This window comes from Bufo gargarizans, chromosome 2 (genome assembly GCF_014858855.1).
Source record: "Bufo gargarizans isolate SCDJY-AF-19 chromosome 2, ASM1485885v1, whole genome shotgun sequence".
Classification (NCBI taxonomy): domain Eukaryota; kingdom Metazoa; phylum Chordata; class Amphibia; order Anura; family Bufonidae; genus Bufo; species Bufo gargarizans.
In genome coordinates, this window is record NC_058081.1 from 16,341,047 (window position 1) to 16,353,906 (window position 12,860).

General features: G+C 40.3%; 1 protein-coding gene across 1 annotated transcript in view; it reads left to right on the top strand.

Annotated features, from left to right (window-relative positions):
• The window catches only part of LOC122927086, a 640,428-nt gene that overhangs the window by 34,304 nt on the left and 593,264 nt on the right, over positions 1-12,860 (top strand). The window contains exon 2 of the mRNA XM_044278664.1: positions 9,887-10,210. Coding sequence (XP_044134599.1) covers positions 9,934-10,210 — 277 coding nt within the window. The 5' untranslated portion in view covers positions 9,887-9,933. The remainder of the gene's footprint in view (positions 1-9,886; positions 10,211-12,860) is intronic.

Consider the following 12,860-nt stretch of genomic DNA (forward strand, 5'->3'; position numbering starts at 1 on the left):
TCTCTGTAAATGATGTAGGTACAGATAGTACTGCCTCCCTGTCTCTCCCTGTAAATGATGAAGGTACAGATAGTATTGTCTCCCTGTCTCTCGCTCTCTAAATGATGTAGGTACAAATAGTACTGTCTCCCTGTCCATGATGTAGGTACAGATATTACTTCCTCCCTGTCTCTCCCTGTAAATAATGTAGGCACAGATAGTACTGCCTCCCTGTCTCTCCCTGTAAATTATGTAAGTACAAATAGTACTGTCCCTGTAAATGATTTTGGTAGAATGTGGCACTAGTGTCCTGTTAATTGGGTGCTCTAGTTGTGGGGTTTCAACCCCGTAGAAGACAGAGAATAAAATAAACTTAGGCACTTCTTGAGATCTGTTTGAAGTATTGTGTTGATTTTTTTATTTATTCAGTTTTCATATGCAAGGCAACTATTATGTACATGTGACGTTTCGGTCCTACTTGGCCCTTTTTCAAACACTATATTACAAAATACAAGAGTTCATATAAAGGAAATGAGATTTTGTCCAGCTTGTACTTGTGGTAATCCAAGGCTTCTTTATTGAAAATTCAGTATAAAATCCAGGTACAGAAAGCAGAGTCTACATGTTTAGGGGACAATGCAATCTTAGCCCTTACTCATGACAGTAAGGGCTAAGATTGCATTGTGCCCGAAACATGTAGACTCTGCTTTCTGTACCTGGATTTTATACTGAATTTTCAATAAAGAAGCCTTGGATTACCACAAGTACAAGCTGGACAAAATCTCTTTTCCTCTATACTTCCGTATTTCTCCTGATTCGGGTGAAGGAGCTGTTCCGTGCTATACCAGTGGAATCCCTGGCAGGTGAGAGCTGCTCAATACTTCTGTTTTCTTCAAGAGTTCATATAAGTATCAGAGAATTACAGGAAATGAGAAAACATGATTATATTATGTCTGTCTATATATATATATATATATATATATATATATATATATATATATACAGTGAGGAACAGAAGTATTTGAACACCCTGCGATTTTGCAAGTTCTTCCACTTATAAATCATGGAGGGGTCTGAAATTCACATTGTAGGTGCATTCCCACTCTGAGAGACAGAATAAAAAATCTTGCACTGCTGAACATAAGTATTTGAACACCTGAGAAACAGCAAGAATTCTGGCTCTCAAAGACCTGTTACTGTGCCTTTAAAAAGTCCACCTTTACTGCACTCATTAATCTAACTTAGTAGCACCTGTCTGAGCTCTTTAAAGACACCTGTCCACCCCACAGTCAGTCAGACGCCAAATACTATGGGCAAGACCAAAGAGTTGTCAAAAGACACCAGAGACAACATTGTGGACCTCCACAAGGCTGGAAAGGGCTACGGGGCAATTTCCAAGCAGCTTGGTGAAAATAGATCAACTGTTGGAGAAATTGTTAGAAAATGGAAGAGGCTAAAGATGACTGTCAGTCTCCCTCAGACTGGGGCTCCATGCAAGATCTCACCTCGTGGGGTATCACTGATGATGAGAAACGTGAGGAATCAGCCCAGAACTTCAAGGGAGGAGCTGGTCAATGACATGAAGAGAGCTAGGATATTTTCAAAGGTCACTGTCGGTAGAACACTACGCCGTCATGGTTTCAAATCATGCATTGCAGGGAAGGTTCCCCTGCTCAAGTCATCACATTTACAGGCCCGTCTGAAGTTTGCTAATGACCATGATCCAGAGGAGGCATGGGAGAAAGTCATGTGGTCAAATGAAACCAAAGTATAACTTTTTGGTCTAAACTTCACTCGTCGTGTTTGGAGGAAAAAGAGGATGAGTTGCATCCCAAGAACACCATCCCTACTGTAAAGTATGGGGGTGGTAACATCATGCTTTGGGGGTGCTTTTCTGCAAAGGGGACAGGACGACTGCACTGTATTAAGGAGAGGATGAATGGGGCCATTTATTGTGAGATTTTGAGCAACAACCTCCTTCTCTCAGTCAGAGGATTGAAGATGGGTCGTGGCTGGGTCTTCCAACATGACAATGACCCAAAACACACAGCCAGGATAACCAAGGAGTGGCTCCGTAAGAAGCATATCAAGGTTCTGGAGTGGCCTAGCTCAGCGACAGCCCCGAAACCTGACAGATATAGAGGAGATCTGTGTGGCGGAGTGGGCCAAAATCCCTGTTGTAGTTTGTGCAAACCTGGTCAAGAACTACAGGAAACGTCTGACCTATGTAACTGCAAACAAAGGCTTCAGTACCAAATATTAACACTGATTTTCTCAGGTGTTCAAATACTAATGTTCAGCAGTGCAAGACAAATACATTCTTAAAAAAATAAATAAAAATCATAGAATGTGATTTCCCGAATATTTTATTTTTATTTTTATTCTGTCTCAGACTGTGAATGCACCTACAATGTAAATTTCAGACCCCTCCATGATTTCTAAGTGGGAGAACTTGCAAAATCTCACTGTGTGTATATATATGCTTGAGAAAGGCTCTGTGTCCGAGCCGAAACGTTGGTTCACTGTCCCACATGGGTTATTAAATCACGATTTTCTACTGGATGTGCTGTCCGTTTTCTACTATATATATATATATATATATATATATATATATATATTTATATATATATATAATTAGTAGAAAAGACCGGCACTCCCTGTAAATGAATCTTTGTATTTATTCAGTCACATATACAGGAAATAAGTGACGCGTTTCGGTGCTACCGCACCTTCATCAGACTTGTTATCATACAAGGAACATCTCATGTTTAAATAGAGCGCCCAAACACAGGGAAATTACATCACACAGAAAACCACACCCACCAGTGTTAAATCAAAAGCATATGAACAAAACGAAAACACACTTTATAGTGACATTTCTCTGAATTCACTTTGTTATTCCTTCCTTCTTCTTTCCTTAGGTCCGCTGTAAAAAATGTTTAAGAATATATAAGAAAAAAAATCTATTTTATTTTCCTTTTCCAAAAGATATTTTTGTTTTTCCCCAAAAACTTTTGTCTTTCAAAAAAAAAATTCAGTTACACAATTATAATATTAATAAAGATTATTATTACTTATTTTCCAAAAGTGAGATTTTGGAAATTTTTATCAAGAAAAAATTATATTTCATTAGTATTTTTAACAGGGTGATCTATCAAAGGAAGCTTTGTACATTATATTCACGGTTAAGTCCGCGGGGCTCAATCATTTGTAGTCGGTGTATCCAATAAGCCTCCCTTTGAAGCAATAATTTATTTCTATCTCCACCCCGACGTGGAAGGGGTACACTTTCAATAATCTGATAACGCAACTGTGCCACTGTGTGTCTATGTTCGTGAAAGTGAGATGGTACAGGAAATAATACATTTTGCTTTCTAATGGTAGATTTATGGTTACTTAATCTATCTTTCATCCTCGTGGAAGTTTCACCCACGTACAATAGACCACAGGGGCACTTCAAGATGTATATAACGAAGCGTCTGTCACATGTAAAAAAGACTTTAATAGGTATGCGTTCATCAGATTGTGGGTGTGCAAAATGTGTGCCCTTAATTGCGCTGGAACAGTGTACACAGTTTAAACAGGGAAAAGTTCCCATTTTAGGGGTAGCCAGTACTCTCTGTATAGGTCCAGTTCTATTGCTGCCAATATCTGCCCGTACTATCCTATCACGTATGTTGCTAGCTCTTTTAAAGCACATCATGGGTGGTTGTCTAAATTCCACCACTTGTGGGTAAGATCTTGATACCACATGCCAGTGTTTATTTATTATCCCTCTCAATCTCTGGGTCCATGGATGATACTTGACTACAAGTGGGATCCGTGGTTGTTTCAAAGGTTTATCCTGCTGTATTACATCAACTCTGTTCCTTGTTCCTGTAGTAATGATCGGGATAGCCTCTCTCCCTACATTTCTGAGTCATCTCATCTAGTCTAACCTTGCATAATTCAGTCTCGCCCACTATGCGTTTAACCCTCTGAAACTGGGAGTAGGGGAGAGATTTTTTTGTAGCTGCTGGATGGTTGCTCGTGTAGATAAGTAAACTGTTCCTATCTGTGCTTTTTGTAAATAAATCCGTGTATATCCCACCCGTGTCTCCCTTAATTACCCACGTGTCCAGGAATGAAATTCTATGTACGTCAAAATGCAGAGTGAATTCAGGCCTGACGGAATTGAGGTGAAGAGTGAATTGTTGAAGGGATCGAACGTCGCCACGCCACACGCAAAAAATGTTGTGTATAAAGCAATGCCAAAATTTGCAATTTTTTGGGTAAAGATCATTAGTATAGACAAATTCTGTCTCAAATTGCGCTATGTAGCAATTTGCATATGGCGGTGCGACGTTTGATCCCATTGCAGTCCCACGCCGCTGCTGATAAAAAGAATCCTGAAATAAAAAGTAATTTTGTTCAAGAACAATCCTCAATAACGTCATAAAAAATTGGCGTTCTGCATTTTTATAGTGACTTGATTGTAAAAGTATATGAATTGCTTTCAAACCTTTCTCATGTGATATGGATGTGTATAAATTACATACATCAAAGGTAACAAGTATATCATCTTTGTCTGAGTTCAAGGATTTGATTTCCTGTAAAAAATGCTCAGTGTCACGTAAATATGAGGGAGACAATTTGGTAAATGGGGTGACCCCTATGAAAGTCTTTTTTGCATGTGACAGACGCTTCGTTATATACATCTTGAAGTGCCCCTGTGGTCTATTGTACGTGGGTGAAACTTCCACGAGGATGAAAGATAGATTAAGTAACCATAAATCTACCATTAGAAAGCAAAATGTATTATTTCCTGTACCATCTCACTTCCACGAACATAGACACACAGTGGCACAGTTGCGTTATCAGATCATTGAAAGTGTACCCCTTCCACGCCGAGGTGGGGATAGAAATAAATTATTGCTTCAAAGGGAGGCTTATTGGATACACCGACTACAAACGATTGAGCCCCGCGGACTTAACCGTGAATATAATGTACAAAACTTCCTTTGATAGATCACCCTGTTAAAAATACTAATGAAATATAATTTTTTCTTGATAAAAATTTCCAAAATCTCACTTTTGGAAAATAAGTAATAATAATCTTTATTAATAATATAATTGTGCAACAGAATTTTTTTTTTTTTAAAGACAAAATTTTTTGGGGAAAAAAAAAATATCTTTTTGAAAAGGAAAATAAAATAGATTTTTTTTCTTATATATTCTTATACATTTTTTACAGCGGACCTAAGGAAAGAAGAAGGAAGGAATAACATAAAGTGAATTCAGAGAAATGTCACTATAAAGTGTGTTTTCGTTTTGTTCATATGCTTTTGATTTAACACTGGTGGGTGTGGTTTTCTGTGTGATGTCATTTCCCTGTGTTTGGGCGCTCTATTTAAACATGAGATGTTCCTTGTATGATGATAAGTCTGATGAAGGTGCGGTAGCACCGAAACGCGTCACTTATTGCCTGTATATGTGACTGAATAAATACAAAGATTCATCTACAGCGAGTGCCGGTCTTTTCTACAAATTTTACATCGGGACGCCATCCCATAGACTCGTGCACCGTGACTTCAAACAAGCAGTGCCGACCTGTGATCATTATATATATATATATATATATATATATATATATATATATATATATATATATACACACACTCACCTAAAGAATTATTAGGAACACCTGTTCTATTTCTCATTAATGCGATTATCTAGTCAACCAATCACATGGCAGTTGCTTCAATGCATGTAGGGTTGTGATCCTGGTCAAGACAATCTCCTGAACTCCAAACTGAATGTCAGAATGGGAAAGAAAGGTGATTTAAGCAATTTTGAGCGTGGCATGGTTGTTGGTGCCAGACGGGCCGGTCTGAGTATTTCACGATCTGCTCAGTTACTGGGATTTTCACGCACAACCATTTCTAGGGTTTAAAAAGAATGGTCTGAAAAGGGAAAAACATCCAGTATGCGGCAGTCCTGTGGGCGAAAATGCCTTGTTGATGCTAGAGGTCAGAGGAAAATGGGCCGACTGATTCAAGCTGATAGAAGAGCAACGTCGACTGAAATAACCACTCGTTACAACCGAGGTATGCAGCAAAGCATTTGTGAAGCCACAACACGCACAACCTTGAGGCGGATGGGCTACAACAGCAGAAGACCCCACCGTGTACCACTCATCTCCACTACAAATAGGAAAAAGAGGCTACAATTTGCACGAGCTCACCAAAATTGGACTGTTGAAGACTGGAAAAATGTTGCCTGGTCTGATGAGTCTCGATTTCTGTTGAGACATTCAAATGGTAGAGTCCGAATTTGGCGTAAACAGAATGAGAACATGTATCCATCATGCCTTGTTACCACTGTGCAGGCTGGTGGTGGTGGTGTAATGGTGTGGGGGATGTTTCCTGGGCACACTTTAGGCCTCTTAGTGCCAATTGGCCATCGTTTAAATGCCACTGGCTGCCTGAGCATTGTTTCTGACCATGTCCATCCCTTCATGACCACCATGTACCCATCCTCTGATGGCTACTTCCAGCAGGATAATGCACCATGTCACAAAGCTCGAATCATTTCTAATTGGTTTCTTGAACATGACAATGAGTTCACTGTACTAAAATGGCCCCAACAGTCACCAGATCTCAACCCAATAGAGCATCTTTGGGATGTGGTGGAACGGGAGCTTCGTGCCCTGGATGTGCATCCCTCAAATCTCCATCAACTGCAAGATGCTATCCTATCAATATGGGCCAACATTTCTAAAGAATGCTATCAGCACCTTGTTGAATCAATGCCACATAGAATTAAGGCAGTTCTGAAGGCAAAAGGGGGTCCAACACCGCATTAGTATGGTGTTCCTAATAATTCTTTAGGTGAGTGTATATATATACATAAATATCTCCAAAAGATGGCAGGGCAGCACTCCTCACTTTAAGCGATGCAAATTATTCAGGTGCCAGCATTTTCCCCTGGGTCCTGGGGTCCAAACACAATCCAAATAAATGTAACACAGCACTCCTTAGATAAAAAGTGAAAAAATACAAAATGTATTCAACACATGTTGATACAGGCAACATTTCAGCTCTCTTACAGAACCATTATCAAGCCAAGTGGCTTGATAGTGGCTCTGTGAGAGAGCTGAAATGTTGCCTGTATCAAAATGTGTTGAATACATTTTGTATGTTTTCACTTTTATCTAAGGAGTGCTGTGTTACATTTATTTGGAATGTGTTTTGACCCCAGGATCCAGGGGAAAACGCTGGCACCTGAATAATTTGCATAGCTTAAAGTGAGGAGAGCATATGATAATAAGTGGTATGCCAAGTTCAAAAGAGCACTACGGAGGTAGAGTATAAGAGGCAGATGTTGGAATCTTCCTGTAGGGGCTGCATTGTCTTATATATATCACATTATGGAAAAGTATAAATTAAAATAGAGCTGGTCAAAGACAGCAATAGCCAAAAATGGAGAACGATGACAAAAACAAAAGTAGGGCAGAGCATATAAATATGTCACAGATATTTGTTTTGGGCTGATCCTACAATAATACGTGATGATAAGGTATTAATCTGAACAGGGTGTTTAATTACACAGCACACATTAGATGGTTCACTGTAGATCAAGGTTAAGGAAGGATGACAATATGTGACCTATTATGAGATGCATCCAATTTCACAAATTGAGACTTATTGGATAGACTATACTCTGCCGGGTCCCTTTGATGATGGAAAGAAAGAATGAAACTCGCCTAGTTGCCATGCTAAGAAAAAGAGAATAGGGATTTGAGTGATTTGAAGGTGAATTCTCACCATGTGGTCTCCTGAGGTCTGCTTGTATTAGGCAGAGTTTATGTACTGTGTGGACAGGAAGTGAAGGTGACACATGGTGAAAAAGTTAGTCTAGATTGTAATAATTGTCAGACTGGTGCTGGTAGGAGTTTAAAAGAGATCCTATGTATCCCCAAATCTGTTAAATAAGCCTCAGACAGAGGTAGGGAAACTATGTGTGCCAATGGGACGCATGTAAAGATGGTGGTGCGTTCCAGCGTGGAACGCACGCCCATAAGTGGGACTTGATGGGAACTAAGATGGCGATGAGTTCCACGCTGGAACGCATCACTAAAACAAGTGAGGAAGACCATCTTCCTTGTTTTAAGTGGCTGTAATCGGCTAAGACAGCAGAAATAAAGTGGTTAAGGAAAGGTCATGTTGGTGGTGTAGTGGTGGAGAGGCGCCCCACCGTGGGGCGTCTGTGGCCTAGTGAAGAAAGTGCCGATGCGTTTTACTGTGGAACGCATAGGGACTGATAAGGAAATATTGGCTGTACGTTCCAGTGGTGAAACGCATAGTGCAATTGGAGATGTGATGTGAAGGTGCAATGTAAGGGGGAGGGAAGGAGCAACTGAAAACGGGCAAGGTGTTATACATTTGTTATATAATATTCTAAGATATGGGGGGAGAATGAGGGTGAGAGTAATATAAAGAAGAAGAAGAAAAAGGAGATCATAGATGGAAAAGGGAAAGGAAATAAAGACTATTGTAAAGTAGATAAATTAGGGAAATATAGAGAGAGACCAATTCAGAAAAAGATATCAGGAGATGGCAATGGGGATGGGGATCCGGTTGTCATATTAACGTGCCTGAAAATCAGAGATACATAATTATTCACATTAATAAGATCTAAGTATCAAAACATTAAACTATATTCAAATAAAGGACAATAATTCATAATCCCTGTTGAGGCCCCTTGGTTCTAATGTTTGAAGTGTGTGAATCCAAAAGGCCTCCCTTTGTTTCAGCTTCTTCTGTCTGTCACACTTCCTGTCCACACAGAACATAAACTCTGCCTAACACAAGCAGACCTCAGGAGACCACATGGTGAGAATTCACCTTCAGATCACTCAAATCACTATTCTCTATTTCTTCCCAACTAGGTGAGTTTCATTCTTTCTTCCCATCATCAAGGGGACCCAGCAGAGTATAGTCTATCCAATAGGTCTCAATTTGTCAATTTGTGAAATTGGAAGCATCTCATAATATGTCACAATATTGTCATCCTTAACCTCGATCTACAGTGAACCATCTAATGTATGTTGTGTAATTAATACCCTGTTCAGATTAATACCTTATCATGTATTATTGTAGGATAAAATATCTGTGTCATATTTATATGCTCTGTCCTATTTTTGTTTTTGTTATTGTCATCATTCTCCATTTTTGGCTATTGCTGTCTTTGACCAGCTCTATTTTCATTTATACCTATCCATAATGTGATATATAAGACAATGCAGCCCCTACAGGAAGATTCCAACATTTGCCTCTCATACTCTACCTCAGTAGTGCTCTTTTGAACTCAGCATACCACTTAATATCATATGCTCTGTAATACTTCTTTTGACTCTACTAGGCCATCCTATATATACTGTATATATATAAAATCACAGACGGATGTTGTATAATCTTGTTTTCTCATTTCCTGTAATTCTCTGATACTTATATGAATTCTTGTATTTTGTCATTTAGTGTTTGAAAAAGGTCCGAGTAGGACCGAAACATCACATGTACATGATAAAGTTGCCTTGCATATGAAAACCAAATAAAAAAAATCAACACAATACTTCAAACAAATCTCAAGTAGTGCCTAAGTTTATTTTATTCCATGTCTCTCTGTAAATGATATAGTTACAGATAGTACTTTCTCCCTGTCTCTCCCTGTAAATGATATAGTTACAGATAATACTTTCTCCCTGTCTCTTCCTGTAAATGATAAAGGTACAGATATTACTGCCTCCTTGTCTATCCCTGTAAATGATGTAGGTACAGATATTACTGTATTCTTGTTTCTCCTTGTAAATTATGTAGGTACAGACAGTATTGCCCAATTGATAAAAATCACTTCTCATTTTGATTAGAGGAAGAGAAGACGTGATATCACACTTCAGAAACCACCGATCTTAGGATGGGGCTGACATTACAGGAGGTCCTGGAGAGGGCTCTGAAGAAGCTGAAGGTTCCACGTTTCCAGCATTTCAAAAAGAAACTGAGTCAATGGAAAATAAGAAAAGAATATAAAAATATTCCTAAAGATGAACTGACTGGGAAAGATCCAGAATACGTCGCTGGTCTGATTATTCAAAACTTTAAATATGCCTATGGAGCTGAGCTGACCCTAACTGTTCTAGAGGACATAGATGAGAAGAAAGTCCGGGAGGAACTCCAGCATGATCTAAGGGAAGGTAAGAAATCATAATGGTTTTCCATCCATATTAGCAAAGTGGCATTAGGTAGGCTAGGAATGCAAGCCCCCCCATGGTTTAGCCCAAACAAGGTAAGGCATCAGTCCTGGATGAGCGATCATTTCCTGAGCTCTAGAGGCATGTTTCTTGCTTTATTTATGTTACAGTACTTGTGGTAGTGGTGAGCAGCTCACTGCTTCTTGTACTGTCTGGAGAGCATGAGCTCTGATTGTGTGCAGCACTTATATCAGACTGTGGACTAATCGACTGCAGTGCTTACACTAGACTGTGGACTTATAGACTGCAGTGTTTACACTAGACTGTGGACTTATAGACTGCAGTGTTTACACTAGACTGTGGACTGAGACTCCAGTGCTTACACTAGACTGTGGACTGATAGACTGCAGTGCTTACACTAGACTGTGGACTTATAGACTGCAGTGTTTACACTAGACTGTGGACTTATAGACTGCAGTGTTTACACTAGACTGTGGACTGAGACTCCAGTGCTTACACTAGACTGTGGACTGATAGACTGCAGTGCTTACACTAGACTGTGGACTAATCGACTGCAGCACTTACACTAGACTGTGGACTTATAGACTGCAGTGTTTACACTAGACTGTGGACTTATAGACTGCAGTGTTTACACTAGACTATGGACTGATAGACTGCAGCATTTACACTAGAATGTGGACTGATACTGCAGCGTTTACACTAGACTGTGGGCTGATAGACTGCAGTGTTTACACTAGACTGTGGACTGATAGACTGCAGTGTTTACACTAGACTGTGGACTTATAGACTGCAGTGTTTACACTAGACTGGGGACTGATAGACTGCAGTGTTTACACTAGACTGTGGACTTATAGACTGCAGGGCTTAACTATACTGTGGACTGATGGATGCTAGTACTTGCACTAGACTGTGGACTGAGACTGCAGCATTTACACTAGACTGTGGACTGAGACTGCAGCATTTACACTAGACTGTGGACTGATGGATGCTAGTACTTGCACTAGACTGTGCACTGACTGCAGGGCTTATACTATATTGTGGACTGATTGAGAACAGACCTCTCTCACTTACTTAAAATAAAAACCTTTGAAGAAAACATTTTTTTTCTTTTTATTGCTGTTTTCTGACAGCTAAAACTTTTGTCATTAAATTTTTTGGGGGGATGGTAACTAAAAAATGGCGAATCACATGTTTTTATTGTTCTTATTTATGCTGTACACCGTGCAGGAAAATATTTTAATAGTCTAGACACTTTCGGAGATGGCAAAACTTTTTTTGTTATGTTTATTTTTATATAAAAAATTGTGAAAGGGGGGCGATTTGACATTGTATCCATCACCTCTATGCCCCGCTGTTCTGCCATGTACTAGTGCTTATTATGGCACACTTACAGTACGTAAGCACCCACTCGATGCCAGCCCAGGACAATAAAAAGACAAAAAAAACTCACTGAAAAAAGTGGCCTAAACGGGTTAAAATGCTCCAAACCCAGACACTGTAGCGGGTCTATAACTGGGGGAGTTATTCCTCCGCATGCGGTCCGCAGACAACGGCAATCCCCAGCAAAAAGTGCAAACAATGGAGGATGCCGGGGTGGACTTCATGCACCACAAGGACATCTTACACAAAACGATACATTGTGCAGATGAAAAAATATACACAAATCACTGCAAAAAATGCACCAAAATGATACGTAACTGACAATACTAGCTAATTCCTCAGGCCGATGTTAAAAGCTGAGAACTTTGCCAATATCTTCCTGTCAGGAACATATCGGAGCCCCTCATGCACCACATCACCATAGGCGTGCGCACGGGGTGTGCCGGGTGTGCCTGGGCACACCCTAATCACACCCCTGTGCTCCGCCTCCTGCACTGCCTGCCAGCCGCCCCACACTAGTGTCCGACCGCAGTGCGCCGCACAGCTGCTTCATCATCATGTCAGAGACAGAGAGTGTGACATACTAAACTACATACTGCTGGTCTGGATGCTGGTCTCATCAGTGTAATCGGATTATCCACTAATGCATCCAGTCCAGACTCCACCCCCACTGCTCCGCTGTGCTGTGCTCCGCCTCCTCCTTGTCTCAGTCTCCCGGCGGCCTAACGTAACGTCACTCACTCCGATGTCACGCGCCTGCTCCGCCTGCTTCTAAAGTGGGAGGAGCATGCGCGTGCGGCGTGACAGAGTGAGTGACGTCACGTTACGCTGCCGCCGGCTGCCTATTTTGAATGTGAAGAGCGGGAGCCTGCCTGTCCGCGCCCAGTAGTGAATGGATTCAATTTCTGATCTTCTTTTGTGCACTGCCAGCGGCCCAGCAGTCTGCCATAGTAAAAAGAAAAAGTCTGGAGAGGAGTCCTGACTGTCCCCAGTAAGTTAGTGAAGTTTCAAGTGATAGATAATGATTGTGGATTATTAGATAGTAGTATACATACTAGTACATACTTTGCACAAGTTTATTATTTACAACTTAAAGGGAACCCGTCACCAAAAAATCGCTTATTAAGCTGTTAATACTATTGAGGTTCCCTTTAAGTTGTAAATAATAAACTTGTGCAAAGTATGTACTAGTATGTAGTACCTTATAGTGCTGCATAGTAGTTTCCTAATGCACTTTTTCTTCGTTTAGCCG